The following is a 23,873-nucleotide window of genomic DNA, read 5'->3' as shown; positions in this document are numbered from 1 at the left end:
GTTGTACCGTGCCGATAATGTTTTTTGGCTATCGCCAGTACGAAATCGAAGTGCAAAGCAGTTGTGAATCTAGATTCTTCACATTCCCCAGTATTTATGTTAGACTCTTAAATGAGCTTACTGCCGGAATATCCGTGCTTCTCGACTCTGTATTTGCGAGAGCAGAGGCACCCAGTTCCGGTGTACGAGGGTGTGTCATTTTATTTTGGGAGTAATCTCAGCAGGAAGCAATATAGAGTGAGCAATACGTTGTTCGGTGTGATGTAGGCAATATTTATGTGAGGAAAGAATCAGTATTTAGCTGCGGTTGAAACTCCATCATCACCACAAGATTGCCCGGTTTCAAGGAGTAAGAGCAACGCAGTTGTACAAATGGGCTGGAGGGTAGTATTTCTCTTTCCTCGTGTGCAAAATGGCTCTGTAGGATCCAGTCCATCTTCTGATTTATCCTTAGCCTTCTATTATGTTAAACTATGATGTTAAACGTTCGGTAACTTGACTGGCAGAAACGCCCGTGTGTACGAGATTTCGGCGCACGATAAAGATCCCCAGGTAGTCAAAATTAATCCGGAGCCCTCCACTACGGCGCGCCTCATCGCCTGCGTTGCGTCGGCGCGTTAAACCCCACAATCAATCAACTTGACTGGCAGCATTAGCGTCAGGGAGCTTGGCAGTACGCTTTAGCACTGTAGCTTTCCATGCTAAGTTGGACGAAAGATTGCATCATTGTTTGCGCTGACAGGTAGCCTATCCAAGCATGTGCACCGAGCATCAGTAGGGATAGTGAATATTTGGGCAGTGGTTTCTTTTGCAAGTACATATGCTTGCCTTGAGTGCACACTTTTTTTTAGCATGTTCCAATACTTAGCTTTTCGGTCTAAGCCTTTCTCGTACCTTTTGAAGTGCCGACCGGAGAAGTATTTGCTTTGGATCTTGTCTGCCAGACAGTAGACTTCTTCCCTCGGGCTGACTGACTGAAATTTCGTCCATGAAGACAATCGTTTGCCGTACACGTACCTTACAGAGCAGTCTCAGAAGAGATAGCTGTTTTTTGTAAATGCTCGTTTGAAGTTGAAACCACTTCCTTTTTTGTTACACTTCGTTGTTTGCTTAGAGAGTGGTTTGTGAAAGCCTGTGGAACAGCTGCTGTGATAGAAGGAAATGTGCAAGGAGTTCCCCAGTATCCACAGGACAAGGTCAACAAACTATCAACTGGAATTAAAAAAAAAAAAAAAACTTGCTAAGGTAGATTTTGCCCAGTTTGCCTTCATGGCTTGTTGGTACAGCTGTCCTAGGGACTATTGCCATATGTCCATTTTAGTGTGGTTCATAAAAGGCTGGTGGCTCTTGAGGCACAAAATTGCAACTAATGATACATCAGACTAGCACTGTCTAGTGATTGGTACAGTAACATTGCATGTTGTCACCTGACAGTGTATCAAGGGGGCACATTGGTCTTTTTGCTCAAAAAAGCTTTTTTTTTTTTGTATTACTTCTCTTGATTTGCAGTTTTTTTCTGCGAAAATTTTGTACTTGGCACAGTAGCAGGTACTTATAAAGGCCATAGTGGCCTAATTTAAACAAAAAATAACAATTTTTCCATAATTCCCCCCTTCTTCGCCACGAGCGGTATCGCAGTGATAGGAAATTCTCGAGAGGTACATCCCAGCATGTAGTGCAGCTAGGAAGATAATTTATTTTACACTGTGAAGCTGAATGTTTAAACCATCCAATAAGGGAAGCAGATTTTGCATGTTGTTTATCAGCAGTTGTTGAATTAGTGTTATTTTTAATTGGTTAGCAGGTGCACTTCAAGACCAGAAGTTAGAGTTGATGTAAACTTGTATGTGATTGCAAAACAAAAAAACTGCTTCCCACATTTCATTCTCCACAACTTCTGGTATCTATTCACGCCTTGCTGGTAATTTTTGGTTGAATAGTTTTTCCCGATTTTTCTCAAGAACAATCAAGGAAGAATTTTAATTAACTTGGAAACTAATCACCGCAGATAAAAAATAAGTGGATGTTTGAACTTAGCTAAAAAAAAACTGAACAAGCCCATGAAGTTTCATTAAAATTGGTTGGAAAGTAAAAAAAAAAGACTTTTTAAGACCAGTGTGCCCTCTTAAACCATTTGTGGATGCATGACATCAAAATGGATATGTAGATGCATATTTGGCATTCATAGATGACACGCTAACATTTTGTTCTTGCATTGTGGCCTGTAAGTGCATCAGGCAATACTCGTGTCTGTATATGCTCAGATAGAACAAATTTTTGCTTTCTTCATCGGCGCATAAAGCTTACATTGATCCTAGGCCATTCCTTTGCATGCCGCATTTTTTCATTTGCCGTAAACATTTCTTTTGCCCTTGCGGCAGTGCATCTAGCTGATTTCTCTTGCGTGTTTGTGTGGTTGCAATGCTTAATTTAACAACAAGCCTTGCTTGTCGTTTTCTTCTTGTTTTCCCCCCTCCCCCCTCTTTTTCTCTTCCTTCCCTCCCCTCCCCCGTCTGACCCGACTCTCGTTAAAGGATGAGATGCTTGAGACTGGCGTGCAAGACTAACACGGTGTCTGCCCTGCCCGCCTCGCACCTCCCCATCTCCCCTCCTACGTTTGTTGAGGAGCTTGCTTTTGTGCGGGCTTGCCGCCGATTAACCCCACCTTCTGTCACAGTTTTTTTCTCTGTGTGCATAGTTGAAGAGTAACGACTGGTGTCGAGGGAACTGCAGTTATGCCTGGGGAACTGCACAAAATGTAATCCTTTGCTGCAGGAGCCGGTGATCCTAGAATTCTGTTTTTGTGCTGCATGTGATAAATGTTGGACAGCCGTAGCATGAAGTGCATGAAATTGATTAGATTGAAAGATGTTCGTACAACAAAGTTAAAGGTGTCACTTTGCTACATTAGGGATGGGCACAGCCGTGCACAAAAACTGCACCGCATGCTCAGTGTTCATCGCGCACACTGTGTAATGCCGCGGCCAGTGCCCTTTATAATGGCTGCTCCTCCTGCTGCTGTCGCAGGATATCTAAGTGAGCTTTCGAAGGTTTTCAAAAACGCCTAGTATACCGGTGCATGGTGATAAAGCATGCCCCGCATTTGCGGGTAGCGGGCTCTACACAACGTACCTTATTAATATTTCCCTGCATAGAACGACTCTGATTGGTGCCTTGTTGCACCGTGGTTGTGCAGTTCCCTAGACATAGTAGCTTCCTGAATTCAGCTCGAACTATACTGGCTGGGTGGATTGCGAAATGGGACGACATTTTGTCATCACATCTGTTGGTTTGGAGTTGTTAGAGGATTGGGTGACATTGCAACTTAAACAGCACACATCGGGGTCTAAGCTAAGCTAGGGCCCGTCACTATTTAAGGTGTTTGGGTAGTATTTCACTAGAGTTGTGGGAGCAAAGAGCACAATGTCTGCTACAGACTTGGATCACCTTTGCATTCCAAGGTGAAAATGGCCTGGCTTCTTGATTGATGGTTAAGTCGAAGTCAAGCAAAATTTTATTCGAATAAGCCAGAGATGTTAGTACAGCAATGTAAAAAACCCCTGGTGCATAGGAGCTGATGAATGATGTCTAGGCACATCAGTGCGAACCAGTCGGTGCGAATCAAGGGACAATCTTTAACTCAAATGACATTTTGCTGGAGCGGTGTGTCAGGTGGTTTAATTAGTATGCGTTTTGCAGCTTGCAGACCCAATGTCGTCCTGCTGGTCTTGCTCACTCTAGATGAGTGCGTGGTTGCTCTAATGCTCCATCAGACTTTGTTGAGTAAAAATGCAGCTGACTAGTTGCTAGGGGGTTGAGAATGAGCTTTTTCAGGCCATCACAAGTTGCAGTCCGTTTAATCATAGGCATTTCTCAAGTCGTTGCCTTGAGGCTGACAATTTCCTATCAAAAGTCTTAGAACGAGAACGAAAGAACACTGTCGTGAGTGTCGTAAAGGCAGTGGTCTTTGAGGGTTGCTCATGAAGGTAGGCACGTTTGTTTATTTTGCGGTTCTTCTGAAAAGAAACATCACTTTTGATTTTTCACGTTTGGACAACTGTCTAGGCCCTAGACTTAGACAGTATTTGTATTTAAATGCGGAAGGATTTATTATCGACTGCAGGCCCTTGTAATTATCTGGTCTGGTTTCAGTTGCCATAGAAAAGCCAGAATAGGGGTTCTTTTCTGCCCTTTCTGATGGAGGCGAAAAGCAGAAATGCCCGTGTGTTCGAAATGCCAGTGTGTTCGACAGTGTGCCCCATCGCTTGCGTTGTGTCGGCGCATTAAACCCTACAATCAATCAAATCAATCAGTTCTTTTCTGCAAATCTGTTTCTAATAACATTGTGCTCTTTGCTCTGACAATTTCTCCTACATTCCTCATCTCGAGACAAATGGCCATTCATTTGACACTGCAACAGTGTTGCGGTATTGCCAACATGCCAAGGGGCCAGACCTTATAAGGTCGCACCGTTTGAGATTGCAGTGTTGTGATTTTCCAGTGTGTCAGCCGTTTGTATCTTCACCTGCCACTTAATTTATGGAGACTTTGTTGCTAGTTTGTCGCAACAGATGCCCGTTACTTGCACATCTTGTACACAAACCAGGAAAGAGGTTATCGGGGCGCATTTTTCAGTTAGCATTGCACACTTTTGCGCATTCATCCACTTTAACAGCCGCGCACCCTAGGTGTTACCCATCGCCGTGAAATTCCGTCGTTCAGTGTTGTCCTTTGCGCCTGTATAGCGTGTTGTCAACATCTCTTACATGACCTTGTGGGCAATCATTGATGGAACAGTAACTCTGAGCATAGGGTAGGTGTGGCCTTTAAGCTCTCTAACAAACACCTTCGCAATCTTTGATTTGAAAACAGGGGCCATAGAATGCTTAGTCGTGTCGTACCTAAAGCGAGTACATTCATTTTAAACAGGCCTCCAGGAACTGTTCTTGGCTCAGCTTACACCACAGGTGCCGTTGTTTCAATAAGTGCTGTAATATTTCATAGAGAAATTGCTGCCTGGACAAAAATGGGGAACATTTCAATGATGTCAAACCCGATCCATTTTTTACTGCACTTAGTATTGAACATCAGCCACTGGTTGTGAACGTGCGACGAACAATGGTGTGTAAATGTGGGCACGCTGGATGGTTAGACGCCAAGCTGTTTGTTAATGCTTGCGACAATCAAAGCTATTATGCTGTCCGTTAATGGGAAAAATGGGTTTTCGGTGCTACTCTTACTGGGCTGGACAGATGGCTAAATCTAGTTGAGCACAATCTATATACACAGCAACACGTTCCAGTGATAATCTGTGGTTAAATCGAGTAGAAAGTTCTTTTGAACGAACGCACGAATTCAACTCGTTATCTTGCCTGTATGCAGGCATGCTTCAATCATTGCTGGTGCTAACGTTTTCAACTTTCTGCTCACAGACGGTTAAAAAATGCTGCTCCGGATGGTGCGTTGTTAAGCCTTGAAATAGCCGTTTAGATTTCCGCGCGCTAGCCTTGGGGAAACTTGCTTTTAAGAACCGTTTAGAGCACTCAGCTTTCTTGCTGCTGCTTGAAAGCTTATAAATAGCTTGTAAAACACACCACTGAATCTCTCTGCCCAACCACCACAGGCTGTCTGATTTGTTGATTACATCCTTAGCCTATTGTATGGCCATTTCGTTTTTGGAGCTCTCTGATGTACAGGATGTTGGAGCACTATTGCGAGCACTTTAAAATCTGCTGTGTGCAGATATGGCTGGCTCATTCGTACTCAAGTTTTGCATGACGATTGCTTTTTTAAAAAACGCTGCACTTTTTTTTTTTGACATCGTGGTGGCTGGCTGGTCATAATTGGCTGTTTTTTGCAATTGAACAACCGAGTTTTTGTGGCATCGATTTTCCATCCTTGTGTTTACTGATGGCACCCTGTATCGGTGCAAAGTGGAAATACAGGCCACTTGTATCGTCTTTTGAGCCAAGCCTGAGCCGAGAAAATTACCGGGCCTGCGAGAGGGCTGCCCAAGAAGTCAGGACCTGGCTTGAGATCAGCTTAAAAGTAAGCAGCGAGGTGGCGTCTGTGACCGTAGTGCGAGGCTAATCGGCTGTAAAATGCCATCTTCGTCCAGAATTTAAGTGCGGATGAGCTAGTTTGGACAAAACAACCTTTTGTTTAGTGTTCTACTAGTTTCACCACCATGTAGTTTGTCTACTCCTAGCTGTTTTCGTTGGCGTCCAGTAATGTTTTAAAATTGCAATGTTCTAGTGTATTTCTGTCAAATACTGTGTCAGGTGTGGTCACTTGCCTTATGTAGGTATGTCACATTCTCAATTTGTTGTCTTGTATACAGTGAAGGTAACCATTTCTGCTGCATGCTGGCCTCAGTGTTTAGCTCAGTGGGTTCATTCTTCTGTAGGTGCCCTGGGTATGGTGAGGGTTTATCAGTCTTTAACATTATGCTCACCTGTAGGCGTAGTGCAACAGTTCTTCTTGTCTTGATGTATGTGTTTGGGATGCTGGCCAATAAACGTCTTCTGGGATAGTGCAACCTCGTTGTTGGAGACTACTTTTCACTCTTACAACACGACACGTCTGAGTGTAACTTGAGTGTAACTGAGTGTAACTTGGCACGTCTGAGTGTAACTTGAGGGTGTGACCCTGGAACTCTTTCCCCCGGTCATTTAAGTGTGCAGTGAATGCTTGCTGCGTGGAATGTGCTGGGCTCATGTTTGAGCAGTGTGGATTTAAACTTATACACTGTTGGTTGAGATGGGTTTTACGTTTATTGAACTTTTGTGTCAAAAAGCTAAACACAAAGATGGTAATAACTGTTTGAGCTAAGGCATGCATGCCAGTTCTAATTTTTTTTTTTTTCCAGCCTGTATGGAGACTCGTTTTTAAGGTTTAAGCTTTAAAAATGACTGTTCCTCCCACAATTCATTTTAACTGTGAAAATAGAAAGTAGAATATAGTGGATGTGGGTAAGTCTTCAGCGGGAAATATAGCTGCGAGTTATGATGGCTGCTGCCATGTGAAAAATGTGTAAGAGGTGTTGAACACTGCATTGTGCCTTTCACGTAGTGAGCGTCGACAAATATGAAACGGTACACGCACTGCGGCAGCGAGTTGGCGTTAGCATTCAATCACCAGGCACAAACAGGTGAACCGCGTTTAATAGCCGACGGGGTGAAAAATACGTAGTAGAACCGGCAATCTTCAAACGCAAGCCAAGAGAAGACGGGATGAGTGTGAGTGATTTATCGATTTTACGCGCCATTTGTGCGGTTCACGGCGTTAAGCAATAACTTGAAGCGTGAATACAAATGTTGCGACAGTGCAGTTGAGGGGTTGGCGTTTTGGTTCACCAAAGCCTCATTGGGTCGCCGCGCTCTCTAGTCTCAGCACTGTTGCGTCTTGCTGTTGGCGTCTGCCGAGACACCTGACGACGAGGCCAGTGGTGGCGCACTAACTATGAACCTCTTCTCTGTCTCTCCTCTCCCCTCTCTCTCTGCCCCCTCCCCCCGTGTAGGAAGAAACTCCGCAAGGGTTTTTTGAGGATCACGGACTCGGTTAGGGCGTGACCGTGGGGCCTCGGCCGAGCGCCGATCGGCCGGCCCTCTCGGCCAACTTCTGAAGCAGAACGCTCTAATCTGTCCACCCCCCTAAAGAAACCGTTGTGCATTCCACTCCAAGCAGTGTGTGTTCTCTTGCCGCCCTGCTGCGTGTCTGTGCTGCGCGCGCCTTTAGCCCGTCCGGGGATGCGAGCGACGGAGGAGGCGAGAGGGAAAGGCGGTGCGCGCAACGCGAAGTGGCCCCCCCCCACCTTCGCCCCCACTTAGTTTACTCTATATTCCAGCTTTGTGTTCCCTGTGCCTAGATTATTGGTGCTTTAGAAGTGGCACTCCTGTGTTTGTGTGTTTGGTGGGTGGTTGTGCCAACTGGGGATGTCGAGTGACGATGGATTGATGTGCTGGGGTTGATTCTGTGAGACGGCAGAACGCCTCCGTTCTGTGGCTGTGGTTGATAGAAAAATTGCTTGCCAGTGTTTCAGCTTTATCTCTGCACACAGGTTGTAAGGGCTGCCCTGTGTTGGCAATGACGGCTGATGTCTCGGATTATTATTATTGTTGCCTTTGGTTGCCCAGTTGTAAAGGAAAATGTTCTTACCCTGCTTTATGCAACGCGTATTGACTGCTAGCTAATGCAAAAGTTGCGTAATCAAGGTAGTAGGGATATTCCTGTCATAGTTTCTTTGTTTTACGCTTTATTGAGTTAGGAGGCTTCTACTTGTAGAAGTTGGCAAGTCATGTATGTTTAACTTTCCTAAGGGCTTTTGACTTAGTGCTTAGGTTATAAACTGCTTATAACGAAAAAAATTACCTGCATTGTATGTCCGTAAACAAAAAAGTAACGACACTGCGGTGGTGTTGAAGGCCAAAGTTGTACAAAATATTGGATGAAATCTTTAGAACAGTGTAATGGTCTACTTAGTCAGGCACCCCTCCTATTCTTGTTAAGCTTGCTTTGGTCCTCGTTTTGAGAGTAGTCAATGTAAGCTCAAGGCAGCTGCGTGCACAGTAGAGTACTCGATGATCTCTCAAAACATTCCTCGATTCAAAAGGCATCCCCAGGAAATTTGCTAGTGGGGCAGCTTTGTTTTGCAGATTTTTTTCAGTGCATTTCTGTTTTTTGCTTCGAAACTTTTATGTTTCTGTATACAATTTTATTATGTTTCTGTGAGCAGGGAAAGTAGTAAGGCCACAGCTGTGGGCAGCTGGTGCCATAGGCTTGCAATATTTATTTTGCCTTCTAGTTCGACGGAATTGCGCACTTGTTGTTGCTTATATAATCGCCTCACACGGAGAATCAATTTCAGTGTTTGAAATTCCTTGTGGTTGTAATCTTTGCCTTCAAAAGCAGCTGTTTCTGTTGAAGGGCTCGTCATTTTTATATGCCTGCATGCCAGAATTGGAAGAATTGAAACTGTATCGTGAAGGTTGTGTTTTGGCAAAGTGTACCGACGACTTTCGCCGTTGTCAACAGCTGGCCATTCGTATGGGCATTGCCAAGTTTAAAAACGAGGTGCTGGAGAGTTGTGATATGTCGGCCCAAGTCATAAGTTTCGCTACGTTTTAAGATTACGTTATCCTGATCTCATGTTTTCAAGCAAGCTAATGCAGGAAAGCTGCGCAGGTCATAATCCAGAACTCGTTGACTGTCACAAAGCTGGCAGCTTTTCATGTTCATATAGATGTTCTAAATTGCGGCTGTTTGAAGTTTGTCCTGTTTACAAGTTTTCCGACTAAATTGGCGCCTGCTAATCCCTGAAGAATCAAGTGAGGAAGTTTAGTGTGCACGGTTGTATGCTTTGCATATCCTCTGTCAATCTTTATAAGCTTGAGTACTTACTTGCTGCTCCTAGGGTAGTTACTCTCTTTTTAATGGAGTCATTCCCTAAGGGGGGAATAATGATCACTACAAGTGTTGTAATGAAATAAGTAATGATAATGGTCATATTTTAGTGCTGGATCTAATCGACTGAGCCTTGCACTAAAATTTGCCGCTAGCTGCTAATGACGTTTAGCACGTGTTATTGTCTGGCAACTTGTTGGAGTTTGGGGGGGATAAGGCCTATTCATCTAAATGTGCAATGGGCCTGTTTTCTGTGATTTGAAGCATAATATAGTGGTTTGATTGAAAATCGATAATGTAAGTAGCATAATAAGTCATGCCATATAATCAAAGTTGAAGAGCCTTTGGCTTTTCTTTCTTGATTTTAATTTTTGCACGCCACCTCGTTTAGTACCACATTAACTTTGGGGCATCCGTGACAAGAACGATGTCTGTATTCCCCCCTGTTTTTGTGTTTGACGAACCCGTGGTAAAATAACTCTACCTGCAGCAAATGAAAGACAGGTAGTGTTGTGAGCTGCCTTCAGATTGTTAGTCACAGCTATTTTCTTTGCATTTTGCTGGATAGGTTGACCTACTTAACAATATGTCACCGAAGACCCACCAAGTTCCTCTTTTGTTCCTGATATTGCAGTATAGACATATATATGCAATGTGTTCGTGGTGCGTAGGGAGGTGAAAGAAAATGTTTGAACGCGAGTTTTGTCACATTCCTGTTCACTGTTACAGCATTTAACACTAAAAAAATACTTAATGAACTAGCAATGCCAACTCTTTGCTAGAAATGCTTGGTAAACAATGTCAGCATCAGACATTGTGTACATTTCTTCAAAGACTTGCACACCCCATTAGGCTGTGTGTTACTGCAGTCGACTCTCAATGATTTGAAGTCTCTTAATTGGAATTTTTGGTTACCTAAAAGTGATGTGATGGTCCTGGCAATTTTACATGCCATCCAATGGCAGAAACTGCTCGACAATTCAAAGCTAAAACCCATCGATATCGGTTAATTGGAAGTTATCTCAAATAAAAAACATCAAGTTGACTGTTATTTCTGGATAAAATTAAAAATTTTCAAGAGCGAAAACAGCATTGTGTTCTGTACTAATGTAAGTGTAATGTAACCCTCGTAGCTGAGGCAGCATACAGTTGATAAAGAGGCGGGGCAGTTGAGACTTGCGCCAGCATACACATCTCTTTCTCTTTCGAGGTCCTCAACCTCTTTTGGTGCGTAGAGCACCAAGTGAGCAGTTTGTGTGGTGGAAGCTTCAGGCTTCAATTTCAGTGAAAGTCTCGACTATCACAACAGCCCTTGCAACAAAAGTTGAGATTCTGAACGAAATCAAGAAGAGAGACATGCCGCGGACTTGTAGTAATGCTGTTGTTGTACTTTGTAATTGGAAGTTCACTTGATTCGAAGTTTCTTACGGTTCCCGTGTACTTCGTATTAACGGGAGTCGACTGTATCAATACCTCTTGATCTGCTGATGCCAGGTCGTTGGTTGCCACATTCTTGTATGGCTAGACAGCCACTGAACTGACTTACGCTACCAATGTGTTTGTAAAGTTGCTTTTGTGTAGCCCGCAAAACGATATTGTGCACGTAATTGTGATAAAGATACAATGGAACGGTGCAAGGGCCTTCATTGCTTGCTGCTTAGATACTTAATAATGACTTCCTTATGCTTGGGTCGTATTGGGTTGTCTTCCTTATCGGGATTGTGTGGAGGTTTAAGATGCGTGGAGTTTTTCTGCTGCTTGGGTTGTAATACTAAACAAATGAAAAACTTGCGGGCGGCTGCTCCGCTGTTGGGCATTTTTGAAGAAGGAGGAACAAGCAAAGGGCAAAAGTTATGGATGGTGCAGACCTGTCAAAATTGACCTGATGAGGAATCATGCAACACTTTTTGTCTTCAAGCTTGCAGGGCTTTTGACATTTTTTTTTCTTCTGTGGGGAGAAGTGTCACAAGGTGTGGGTACCTTTTGCCACTTTACTTGTCTTGTCCACATCTTCTCTGTGTGCGCGCGCTGATCCCTTGCACTGTAGGCTCTGTCTTACATTTTTCGCGCTTGTCCCCAAGCGTGCTTTTGTGTATGCGCTACATTGGAGTAACTACAAACTCTGCAGTGTTGCCTAGGGCGTTGTTCTTGTTGATTAGTGCAATTTGTTTTCCCCCACAGGAGTGTGCACCACTGTGGCCGTTATGTTTAATCCGTTTCATATCGTTTCCGCGTTCCCTAAGTCCTCTAAGTCTCACCTAAAAGTTTGTCTTCGAAACGGTTTCTCTTTATGACTGTAGCAGCTGTCACGATTTACATTTTATCCCTGTGCATCGTAAAGGCCGTGTTGTAAATGAAATAGAATAAAGCTTACGTACGTATGTGCGGTTCTTCTTCGAGCATTATTGCCCACTTCGCCCTGTTGTACGAAGGGCCTGGATGTGTGTATGTGTATCCCACTGTGCGTGCCTGAATGCATGTGCTTTCTGAGCTCACACATTGCTTGGACTGGGAGACACAACGCATGTTGCTGGCCTTCTTGGAGCATAGCTACATTCATTTGCTTCCATCCCCTATTGAGGTTATACCATATCCTCCTCCAATCACTAGTTGTCCTTGTCACATGTCTCATTACTTCTTTGGTTTCTCTTCGCAGCGGTCATGTAGGTAGCGTTCATGGGAGATCGTGCGGCGCCACTGGTTTTTTTTGCAGGGCAGCAAGTCTGTGCTTGGCATACGATGACTACCGGCGAGCCGGCCTCAGTTATCAATGCTGTCTGCCCGCTTCTGTACGATCACCTTGCCTGATTCCTGCATTTAGTGGGCATCACCATTTTTTTCTCAACTAGCAGTGCTTTCGGTGGGTGAGAAGATGTGCAGGCCTTGTGTCACCTGGGTGATGTTGCTGTTGGTAACGTATAGACGGTATGGGGCAGCTTGAGCAGATTCCTGTCCAGATAACAGGCCAGGGGTGACAGAAGTATTGTCAGTGGCACCTAGAGCATGGGAGGGCAGGCAAAACTCGCAACAGGGGCGGTATTCTCGTGCTTGTCCGTTTTGAAAACGTCCGTTTTGCGTCCATTTTGCTGTGACGTACTTCTAGGTGTAGGCGGGATTTGGGTTGACTTTTGCGCAACTGTTCTTGTAAACACATTTTAAACAACTAAACCTATTTTAAACTATCTTTTATGCGTTTATTGTTCCGCCGGCGAACCAACAACAAGGCGACGAAAAGTCGTCTGCTCCAAATCGTCTGCTCCGAGAAACCGTGGCTCGTAGCTCCGCCGTGTTTGCATGGCGTCACATCTGGGTGTTCGCTTTTAGCCAATCAGGGCTTGCTCAATACGGACACTTTTGAAACGGACAAAACACGAGAATGCCGCCCCAGGTGTGCGTGCGTTTTTGTGGGCTTAGACTGAGTGCCAAGTCCTTTTCGCGGTGTCAGAAGGAGCAGAAAGCTCCAGGAATTTACTTGAAGGGAAAAAAACGGGCGCTGGTAAAAAACGGGTCAAAAGTAGGTTGGTGCGTGAAGGGGACAGCATAGAGTTTCTCACTAGCAATATTGAGAAACTCTATGGGGGACAGGAGGGGTGCTGGTATGCGGGAGCAGTACGCTTGCAGAGGGGACCTTTACAGAAAAGATGCAGCCTTTTTTGGCCTTGTCCTTTTTTTACGATGCATTTGGGAACAAAATATTAACTTTGTAGCTGGAGCTCCGTAGGTATTCTATTTTGGCTTGAGTACTAGTAATCTCACTTGCACTTGAGCTCGGAAAAAAACAATGCCAAAAACAGGCGAGATACTGCAAAAGAATGGCCGTCATGATGTGCAGTCCGTCATGATGCCGTCGCGATGTGCATTTCTAAACAAATGCTTAATAACCTCGGGAAAGCACAGCGGTTTGAGATAGGTGGCGAGGCAGGGGAAGTGGTAAGCATATATACCTACTTAGGCCAAGTAGTGACAACGGAACCCAACCATGAGGCTGAGATAATTAGAAGGATAAGAATGGGGCGGAGTACATTCAGCAGGCATTCTCAGATAATGAATGGCAGCCTACCGTTGTCCCTGAAGAAGAAAGTGTATGACAGCTGCATCTTACCGGTACTCACTCACGGGGAAGAACTTGGAGGCTCACTAAGCGGGTTCAACTTAATTTGAGGACTACTCAGTGAGCAATGGAATGGAAGATGGTGTAACATTAAGGGACAAGAAGAGAGCGGAGTGGGTCAGGCATCAAACGCGTGTTAAGGACATTAGTAGAAATTTAGAAGAAGTTGGGCGTGGGCAGGGCATGCAATGTGAAGGCAATTCCCTAGAGAAGGCAAGCGTGGCAGGGAGCGGCAGAAAGTTAGATGGGAAGATGAGACCGAGAAGTTTGCGGGGATAAATTGGTCGCAGTTAGCACAGGACTGGGATAATTGGAGAATAATGGGAGTGGCCTTTGCGCTGCAGTGGGCGTAGATAGGCTGGTGATGATGATGATGGTGCGCAGTCCACAGGAGCAGTGCTGTGATGTGGCTGGTGTGGCCAGCAAGGGCCTGTAAGAGGGACATCGTTTCATTGGTCTCGTACCACAAACAGAAACCACACCGCTGGCTTCCTTGGGGGGTGTGGCTCACTGCACTGCTGCTACTGGAGCCACTGCAGGCCATAGCCAAGCGCTGGCTGCTCACTTCGGCTCACATTGGGCCTCTTCGATTTACAGTCTCGGGCTCACCGCGGACTCCCCGAGAAGCAGTCCAACATTCGATTTTCCCGTGTATCCCTATGGCTTCGGGGAATCCTCGGGCTACCCGCGGGCAGCCCGCGGGGAGCCAGAAGTGGAAAATCGAAGAGGCCCATTGTTGCAAACATTTCGTGTGCCCTCTTTTTAAATGACGGGAAATGTTGACAGCATAGAACCTAGTATGTATTGTAGCCCTGTATATTTGTCTGCAGTAAGACTTGTGGTGTCATGAATCATGAATGGCTAACAGGATTGCTGGAGCATGCTAGGGCCAGAAAGGAACAGTGGGGTATGGCAGTGTATATGTAAAACATATTTTACATGTACACGGTGGTCGTTGCATGATACATGTCTGCTTTACGTGTACATGAGGTACACATTTTGGTTAGGAAAGATGAACTTTAGCTTAGTAAGCATTCCAAACAGGCAGCCTAGCTTGCCATCTCAGGTGATTTCGGCCAGATGCTTCACCTCAGTGTATAAGTGAGCCGAAAGATTTGTGAAAAAGGTTGAGGAGTACAGTCATCTGTGCTTACTGCCAGGGTGCATATATGCGGCAAAAATTGGCAAAGATTAGAGATTTTTAGCAGAAGTGGCCCGGTGTCCTAGCTGGCTGTAAGCTTTGAGGGACTCTGGCCTTACTTTTCATGTGAAGTGCAGAGAACTTTAGGGGCTTGCCTTGTCATCGTAGCTCGCTGTAAATGTTGATGTCAAACGACTGCCGGAATCAGCCAGTGCCGCGAGATTACGGACCCAACGTTCCACCGTAGGGCATCCCGGAAAGGCTTCGAAAACCAAGCGGTTTAAACAATCATAACCGTTTGAAACTTTGCAAATGCTGCCGCTTGTCATACATCTCCCCGTTGTTTAGCGAAAAAAAAAACAAAAAAACTGCAGGTACATTTGACGCAAAATATATGTAATTAACTGGCAGCACCCGTATTCAATTTAGTAATCGCATACCACTCGTTGGGTTGGTTTTTGCAATAGTTTAGTGAAAAATGTGGCAGTGCAACGCCGTCACTTGCGGGAGAAAAAGCAAGCACAAAAAGAATAGAACTCCCGCTGGCGCGCGAGTACTACGGAGGCGGGAAATTTGTATTACCTTGGGTGGTAGCAGTGAGCGGATAACGGCGCTACAGCCCATTATGGCGAATCACATTCTCTGCACTTTCATCAACTTTCACGTTGAGTGGAATGGCTTTAATTTTTCATACTTTCTACACGTGTCGGTGGCACCTGACGTTGTGGTTTGTGATGCAACATTTTGCATCGGGGAAGGGGGGGGGGGGGGGAGTGGGGAAATTAACATTCCTACCTTAATTTTTCATGACGATATAGAGTATCATCTGGTGTCAAACAAAATGTCAAAGGGCTTTCATTGAAAAAGTTACCAGCCTTTAATGCCCAGTACTATGTTATATGCTATGTCAAGACATCCGCAGCTTTAAGCACTGTTATCTCATACTTGCAGGAACTAGCCTAACTGGCCATGGTGGTAGTCACATGTCTCTGTTCATGTATGCACAAGCAAGGGTGGTTGCTTGGCCGAGTTGGTATAGCGTGATTCTACTCGAAAGAGCTAAGTTACAGTGGCGTGCACTTTAAATTTGGGATGCAGGAGAGCAGCATCGCGAAGTGGCTTGCGTTCTCGTCCACTTGTGGTTGTCCCCGTTCCAAGTTGGCGCTTTCAAGTAGAATCTATCCTTGCCACGATTTTGGCCACAACTACAATGGGTGCAAAGGTTCCACGAGTGTCTGATGATGTTCACTTAATTGCGCAAATATGTGAACGCGCACTAAAGTAGTACTTCGAATTCAGTGCACAGACTGGAAATAATGCTCCTCAGTAAATGCAGATACCCAAGGATTGAGTGCCGATGCAGCTTTTCTGTCGTTATTTTGGCATGTGCTAATTGGGGACTGCTCAAAGCTTGCAGCTGGTGCCTAACCGAAGAAAATTAAATTCGGAACAGAAGCTGTAGGAAACCAATTTGGAGAAAACTGCATATCTGCACGCACACGGCTGAGGCAAACCGCTTTCAGCTGCATTACTGTAAATGGGAGCATTCAGGTAAAGCGCAAGCTGTGGGTAAGTGAGCAGGATGTCATCTGTTGTTCTTGCCCCCCTTGAAAAGGTCGCGTAAAAGCGAGTCCATAGAACTGGACCTTTTTAGACGCAGGAATACGGCTGAGGAATCCTGCAGCTCAAAGCTGCCGGCACTACGCACTCAGTACTGTGGCTGATTAAAGAGACGATGCCCCACGGGTTGGCTAAGTGGGCATAATCCAGTCCTGAAAATGGCGGAAGTGCTCAGCTGCCAGTGCTCGAAAATGTTTTCATAGCTCCAGCTACAGAGAAGCCTGCGAGGCAGTCAGCCGCGTACGTCATTCACATACACTGCTTGGATGCCAGGCACGACGAACTTAGAAATGTTCGGCCCTTACAACTTGTGGATATTGTCGACCTGCGAAGCTGAATAGGGGCGGCCCCTTTATGCCGAGCACTGCAGACACGCACTCGTTTGGCTTGGGTTTATTGCAGTGTTTATTGAGATGTTGCCCGTGCTGCTTCGCAAAGTCACCACGAGTGGACGGGCTGCAAGGTTGGCCCAACGTTGACGCTTGCGCTCGGCGTCGCGGGCCTGATTTTCTGCAGTTTTCGCGGCACGGAGACGGCGGGCGAACTCCCTGCGCTGCTTGCGGCGTCGTTCTTCGTGCACGACGCTTCCTCTCCTCACAGAGGAACACACCACAACAGCCAATTGTACGCACAGAACGTCTCAGACACATGCGTTGCCAATGCTACAAATTCATAAGGAGCATTCGAGCCAAATATTTGGATAGACAAGCAGCTTCGGACCAATTCAGTAACCACGAGATGCAGCAGACACAGACACAGCAGCAAGAGTAGCGCATGCCCACCTCAAGGGAAAAATGTAATACCAGCAATACATCTCCCCTGTGGAACCCATCTGGGCTGAACTCACAGCCATCGGCACTGTCATTGCCCACACATCATGCCCCACTAAAACCAACTGCTAAGCTTGGAACTGCCGCGACCCATAGGAACGACCATCGACAACAGCATATCAAGGGGACTGTAACAGTACTGGATATCTGGGAACAAATGGGTGGCAGGTAACGAAAAGTTAATGAGCTCGCCCGAAAAGCTGCAGCCTGGGATTTCTGCCAACAACATAGGACGAAACGGTCACGGTCCCGACAGCACCTAAACTGAAGCTCTACTCCACGGGAAAGAGGGCGCTCCACCTTGGTAAGAAAAGCTCAGACGCCTGGGGAACTCCATCTAGGCTACACAAAATATGGGGAGACCACCCCTTACTTTTTCCACATGTAATGTCATACTAGACCGAGATCATGTCCTGTAAAACAGCACAACCGTACACACAATCGCACAAGGGATGGCTTACCGTAACAAGCACCAGTTAACCGTAAAAGCTACTGGTGCATGGAATACATAAGGCAACAGCTTGAAGACGTCGCAGAGGTCCCCTGAAAAGTGAGTACTAAGCAGGCGCAACATAATTATTACTCTCTCTCTCTCTCTCTCTCTCTCTCTCTCTCTCTCTCTCTCTCTCTCTCTCTCTCTCTCTCTCTCTCTCTCTCTCTCTCTCTCTCTCTCTCTCTCTCTGCGACGGCTAACGAGCTGAATAAGCTTTGGGGGTACTGTCCAAGGCTCCCAGGCCACGGTCCTGGTCTCTCGCCCGCATGGCACAGACACCACACGGCAATTGCATTTGTAGATTCCAGCGTCAACAATGGCATGGTGCACACTGCAGCCCTTAGCTACCCTATAAATGCTGGAAAAACAGGCTCACACGCGGATAATTTGTTGCCGCCAGCACATCTCGCTGAATTAGCCGTAGCACATTATGACCTTAACGCTGCCTGTTGTCCAGGCAGGGCCTTACTCTCGGCTAATAGGAATTGACACTATGCCCGAGCTCCATTAATGACATCCGTCACGTGGCACAAGGTACCTCTTTCACAGGAGTAATTCATCACCTAGCAAGAAGCGCTCACTGCAGATCCACACAGACTGGATACCTCGTTCAGATGCACCTGGAAGTGGGGACTCTAGGAGGCAGACCCGGCCAGTCGCCTACATGTGTAGTGTGATGTGACAACTGCCCCGTTTCCCAGAAGATCTTGGCGGAAGCCTGGCAAAACAGAAGAAAGATCTGCGGCGCACCACACGAGTTCTCATCATTCCCGTGTGGTTCAAACCACCCTGGTGACTTAACTCGCCGAGAGGGTGCTGCGCCTGGGAGACTACGCGTTGGTATGTCACTCACGCCATCTGGGACTGCGTCTTTGCCATCGCTGCATTGCGGCACATACGGCTGCACCTGCCCATATGAGACTCAGTCATTCAAAACGTGAATGTACGGCATCTGCGGTAGACCTTTCCGAACTGCACCGCATCTTCGTGCAACCGGCCTCCACCCCGTCCGCCAGCCATACCTGCAGCGCTGGGTGGACGGACCGTTTCATCGACAGCTGCTAGACTTCATGCACGAAGTCAAATCGGTGTGTACCTGTAAATTAAAAAAATCACGAGAGAGTGAGAAGGGTGGGGAACAGCGTGAGGTACGGGAGCAGAGAAATAGCTTCGGGACAGGGGCCGGCAGACGGCTCTATTATCTTTCGACATTTGTAGTGATGCAAGCAGATACGTGGCAAACCTTTATTAACTGAGTTTACTGTTGCGTCTTTTAGTTTTTAATTTATTTTTCTTGTGTATACCCGCTGTACGTGCATGTCTTGTGGCATCGTTTCAATTCGTACCATAGGGTGCACTTAAACGTCTATGACCCCGTTTACATGGCTGCGACTGAAGCGCAGTGAACGCAGTTTTTGTCGCGTTCGCGTCATGTAAACGGCAAGCTGGAATCGGAAGGTGCAGCGAAGTCAGCGTCAGCTGGTCTGGACGTGTTATTTCGCCACTGCGCTAGCTCGCTGGGATGTGCTTCTGTCGCAGCCATGTAAATTCTTCCTATATTGTTATTCCAACAAATCTGTGTATAGCTAGAAGCCAGCAGATCGTCTTCGGTGACACACTGGCTGAATGTAATCCAGCAATGTCCAGCGTACGAAAATAAATTAAAGTAATATAAAGCAAGGTCCTCGGGCCTCCGTATTTTGATATAAGACAGCTTGTATTGCCCTTGAAAAAAGTTCTTCATCGCCATGGGTCCAGAATACTGGTGAAAATAAATTTTATCCCTCCGCCTCCCCGCAGTGCATGTGTGTTTAATGGTGAAGCCGATTGTAAGAAAATTGGTGTAAGCTTGTTCTTTGTAAGGTGGCTTTCCCACATTGTGTGCGTGTTCCACAGTGAAGCATGAGCATCTACGGAGAGAGTATGGTTACAGTCCCCATTTAACTTCTCTCCACCGCCGCCGACTCGTCGCCACGGCCGGTGGATGTGACTTCACAACGGGATATATCTGAAGCTGATGTAACCGGAATAATGTTTTTTTTTTTGTTTTTTCCGTAACGCTGGTGCAATAAGCTATAGCGTGGGTGCGGTATTGGGGAATCCTTTAACTGAAGAGCGTCGGAAACGGCCCTAGGTTTTCGATGCGTGGTTTAGGTATTAGGCGGACCTCGGAGCACTTGGGTTACTTATTCAGAATGATAGAAAAGAATGGAGAATTCCTAGATCGCATGGAAAGAAACGCGACACAAACAGCCAATTTAATACGCAGAATAACGGACCGTCATAAAGGCTTGAGAGAAAATGAAAAGGTCCGCGTTCTGCAGGCCTTCGTTCTCACTCGTTTGCTATACTCGCTGCCTTACCTTCTTAACCAGGCAAGAATTAGAGCGGGTCGATGCGCACGCAGGCGAACATACCAACGTGCACTTCGCTTTATCCCTGGCACACCCACTGCCCGATTCGACGGTTTAGGCCTCCATAATACAGTATGCGAGCTGATAGAGGCCCACCTAACCAGCCAGCATGAAAGACTCGCACGATCAGCCGCAGGGAGACACATACTCCAAGAGCTATCTATCGAACACCACACGAACTATACACCCCTCCACCTTATACCACGCAAGGCTAACTCTCAAACCTCTGCCACGCAACATGAACCATGAACATCACATAGCCAGGAGAAATAAACGGGCAGAAGTATTCCATAAATTACACAGGAATAACCCAAACACCATCAATGTGGACGCGGCAGAGTACAGACACCACGACCCATACGCGGTTGCTATAACAGACTTCTCCAAAACACTACTAAACTCGGTGACCATACGAGTCACCCGCCCGGAAACGGCGGAAGAGGCGGTCATAGCCTTAGCCATCATTACAAAATCCAACCCCCCAGACAATCATTTCAGATTCAAAGACTGCAATTCGAAATTTCGCCACAGGCAGATTATCACGAGTGGCACTCAAAATTCTGAAAAAATTTCGATGGCTATCCCCAGACGAGAAAATATGCCTGACCTGGGCACCCGCACACTCCGGCCTCGAGGGTAATGAGACGGCCCACGAACTCGCCCGAGAGAGAGAGAGAGAAAATGACTTTATTGAAGGTTCCTGCGGAGGGTAGGGACCTCGGCCACGCAGGGCCTGCCCTTCCTAGACGAGTACTAGGTCGTCCCCGAAGCAGTGCCTCGCGGGCGTCGGCGCGGTCGGTGCGTGGTGGGTGTTCGGGTGTTGACCCGCCGACCCCCCGACGACGCTTCCCTGCGCTTCTGCCCTGCGAGAGCAGCCTCGAGCCGCTGGATAGTTCGTAGTTGCACCTCGTGCTCACCCGAGTTCATGGCATACGTAATGTCCTCGGGCAGGCGCGTTGCTCCGTCTGCCTCCAGCGAGTGTCGTTCACATCCCCACAGCAAGTGGGCTAGCGTTGCGTTCGTTCTCGCGCACACACTGCACAGCACACTTTCGTAGACCTCTGGACACACGTGGCGCGCCAGCACCGGGGTGATCACCGAGTTCGTTTGTAGTTGTCTGTATAGCACGGCTTCCGCTCTGGTGAGCTTGGGGTGGGGGGGCGGCTTGAGTCGCCTGCCGAGCCTGTACCACTGTAGTATTACCCCGTACGACGCGAGGGGTTCTTGTTCGGTTTCTGGGTGCCCGTCCGCCGGGGAGGAGCGGGGGGGCGCCTCGCGGTTGGAAAGTTCTCGCGCGGCGGCGTCCGCTGTCTCGTTGCGGTTGGGGTGCCTGCTGGCTTCGACGCTCGTGTGCGCCGGAAACCAGCGGATGTGGGTGACAGGCGTCGCCAGCTCGCCGGACGTTGCACGACACTGCACTGTACTCACTGCCCTATCGCACACTGTGTTCTTAGCGTAGTTCGCGATGGCCGAACGCGAGTCACTAAGTACTGTGGTACACCGCGGGTGTGTTAGCGCGAGCGCGATCGCCACCTCCTCTGCCTGTAAGGCGGTCGGAGCACGGACACTGCACGCACTGTACACATCACCAGTTGTAGCCTTCACCGCCACGGCCACGTAGGTGTTCGGGCGGTCTGGGTATCTCGCTGCGTCCACGTAGAGGGCGCCCGTGTCGTTTGTGTGCGCCTCGGTGAGGGCCTTGGCCCTGGCCGCCCTGCGTCCCGGATTGTGATCGGGGTGGACGTTGCGGGGCAGCGGGAGTACCTTGATGCGTTGGAGCATCTCTCTTGGGAGGCTCTGTGTGTTTTGCGGTTCCGTCCCCGCTCGGCCGCGGCCGTAGCCAAGCCGTTCGAGGATATTCCTACCGGCCCTCGTGGATGAGAGGCGGTCGAGTTGCGTTGTTCTCTGGGCCTCGCTGATTTCCTCCAGGGTGTTATGGAGGCCCAGTTGCAGTAGTCGTTCTGTGCTGGTGCTGTTGATTAGCCCCAGCGCGGCTTTGTAGGTCTTGCGAATGGCCGCGTTGATCTTGTCTCTCTCGTGTTTCTTCCACGGGTGAAAGGCCCCCACGTAGGCCACGTGGCTCATGGCGAAGGATTGTACCAGCCGTAGGAGGCTGGGCTCTTTCATTCCGTGACGTCTTGTGGATATGCGTTTGATGAGGCGGGTGGCGATGCCCAGCTTCGTGATGACGCGGTCCACCGTGGCGCCGTTGCTTCGGCTTGCTTCGAGGAGCATGCCGAGGACTCGGAGGTTGCTCACTTTGGGGATGACGGTGCCGTCGCTCGTGCGTAGTGTGATCGTGGTGGAGTCTTCCTCTGCTTTCTTGCGGTACCTGCCCGGTGGTGGGATGATGAGCAGTTCGGACTTTTGCGGGGAACACCTCAGCCCGGTGTTGGCCAGGTGGTCTTCAATGGCGTCGACTGCCTCTTGTAGTGTCGTTTCAATGTGGCCGTCGCTCCCTCCGGGGACCCACAAGGTAATGTCGTCGGCGTAGATGGTGTAGCGAACCTGTGGGATCCCCGAAAGTCGCTGGGCCACGCCGATCATCACGAGGTTGAAGAGCACCGGCGAAATCACCGAGCCTTGGGGGGTGCCTACGCTGCCCAGTTCCCTCTCTGGTAGCTGCAGGTCGCCCGCTTGTATTTCCACCGTCCGGTGCGACAGGAAGTCGCGGATGTAGTTGTATGATCTCTGCCCCAGGCCCAGGCGCGAGACCTGCGCTAGGATGGCTGAGTGACGCACCTTGTCGAAGGCGCTCTGTAGATCCAGGCCCAGCACCGCCCTGTTGTCTTGGGTAGGGACGGTCACGTCAAGGATGTCGTGTTGTAGCAGGATCATGGCGTCCTGGGTGCTGAGCCTTTCACGAAACCCCAACATGGCGTCGGGGTAGAGGCCTTCGTCTTCGAGGTAGCGCTGCCATCTGTTGTTGAGGACGTGCTCGAGCACCTTGCCCACGCACGATGTGAGAGATATCGGGCGCAGATTCTCGATGCCAGGTGGCTTGCCGGGCTTGGGGATGAGGATCGTTCTGGCTGCCTTCCACTGTCGCGGGAGGGTTCCCGCGCGCCAACACCGGTTGAAGTAATCCGTGAGGGCCGCGATGGCCCCGTCGTTGAGGTTGCGGAGGGCTTTGTTGGTGACCCGGTCCGGACCGGCCGCCGACTTGCAGTTGAGGTTCTGTAGGGCCGCCCGGACTTCCCACTCATCGATGTCGCGGTCGAGGGTTGGGTTGGCCGGGCCGTGATATCTGTCGTGATTCTCGCTAGGTGTGCTCGGGAGGTAGCGTTCGTTGAGGCGTTTGCACGTCTCTTCCTGCCCCAGCTTCTTGATGGTAGTGTGTATGATTTGATCCAGGCGGTGTTGCTGGTACTCTTTGCTCTTCGTTTCGTCGAGGAGGTGGCGGAGTAATTTCCAGGTTCGACCCTGGTGGAGCTGCCCGTCCGCCTCGCTGCAGATGGCATGCCATCGCTGTGCGAAGAGCTCGCGGCTGTACTTTTCGATGGCGCGTCCGAGTTCGGCCACCCGCTTGCGTAGTGTGCGGTTATGGCGTTGGCGTCTCCATCGTCTCTGTAGGCCAAGGAGGCATCAGTGTGGCCGTGCGCCTCCGCCGCTGCACCGAACGAATCGACCGACTCGAAAAGCGCATGGACGCCTTTGAGCACCGGGTAAATGCACGTTTCGCAGCGGTGGAACGCCGCCTCGACGCACTGCAGGAGTTTCTCTACAGAAAGCTGGGCCGCGACGACGACGCGCCAAACGACCGCAACCACCCCGCTCAATCACCACCTGCATCATGGCCGTCAAACCAGCAACATGCTCGAGCCTAAAGGTCTGGCACTGGAACGCCAACGGGTTCCAGTGC

General features: G+C 48.3%; 1 protein-coding gene across 2 annotated transcripts in view; it reads left to right on the top strand.

The window, feature by feature from the left end:
• Nucleotides 1–11,783, top strand: part of Ap-1sigma (AP-1 complex subunit sigma-2) — a 40,079-nt gene extending 28,296 nt beyond the window's left edge. The window contains exon 5 of one of the 2 annotated variants that reach the window (XM_077698687.1): nucleotides 7,520–11,783. In XM_077698687.1, coding sequence (XP_077554813.1) covers nucleotides 7,520–7,564 — 45 coding nt within the window. In that variant the 3' untranslated portion in view covers nucleotides 7,565–11,783. Of the gene's footprint in view, nucleotides 1–2,534; nucleotides 6,539–7,519 lie in introns of those variants that run through there. The other variant, XM_077698689.1, reaches the window with a different exon arrangement.
• Nucleotides 11,784–23,873: the final 12,090 nt, after the last annotated feature.

Source organism: Haemaphysalis longicornis, unplaced genomic scaffold, assembly GCF_048455015.1.
Source record: "Haemaphysalis longicornis isolate Haplotype H1 unplaced genomic scaffold, Haemaphysalis longicornis Haplotype H1 scaffold_2, whole genome shotgun sequence".
NCBI lineage: Eukaryota > Metazoa > Arthropoda > Arachnida > Ixodida > Ixodidae > Haemaphysalis > Haemaphysalis longicornis.
Note: the sequence above shows the minus strand (reverse complement) of the source record. Positions and strands in the feature narration are given on the sequence as shown.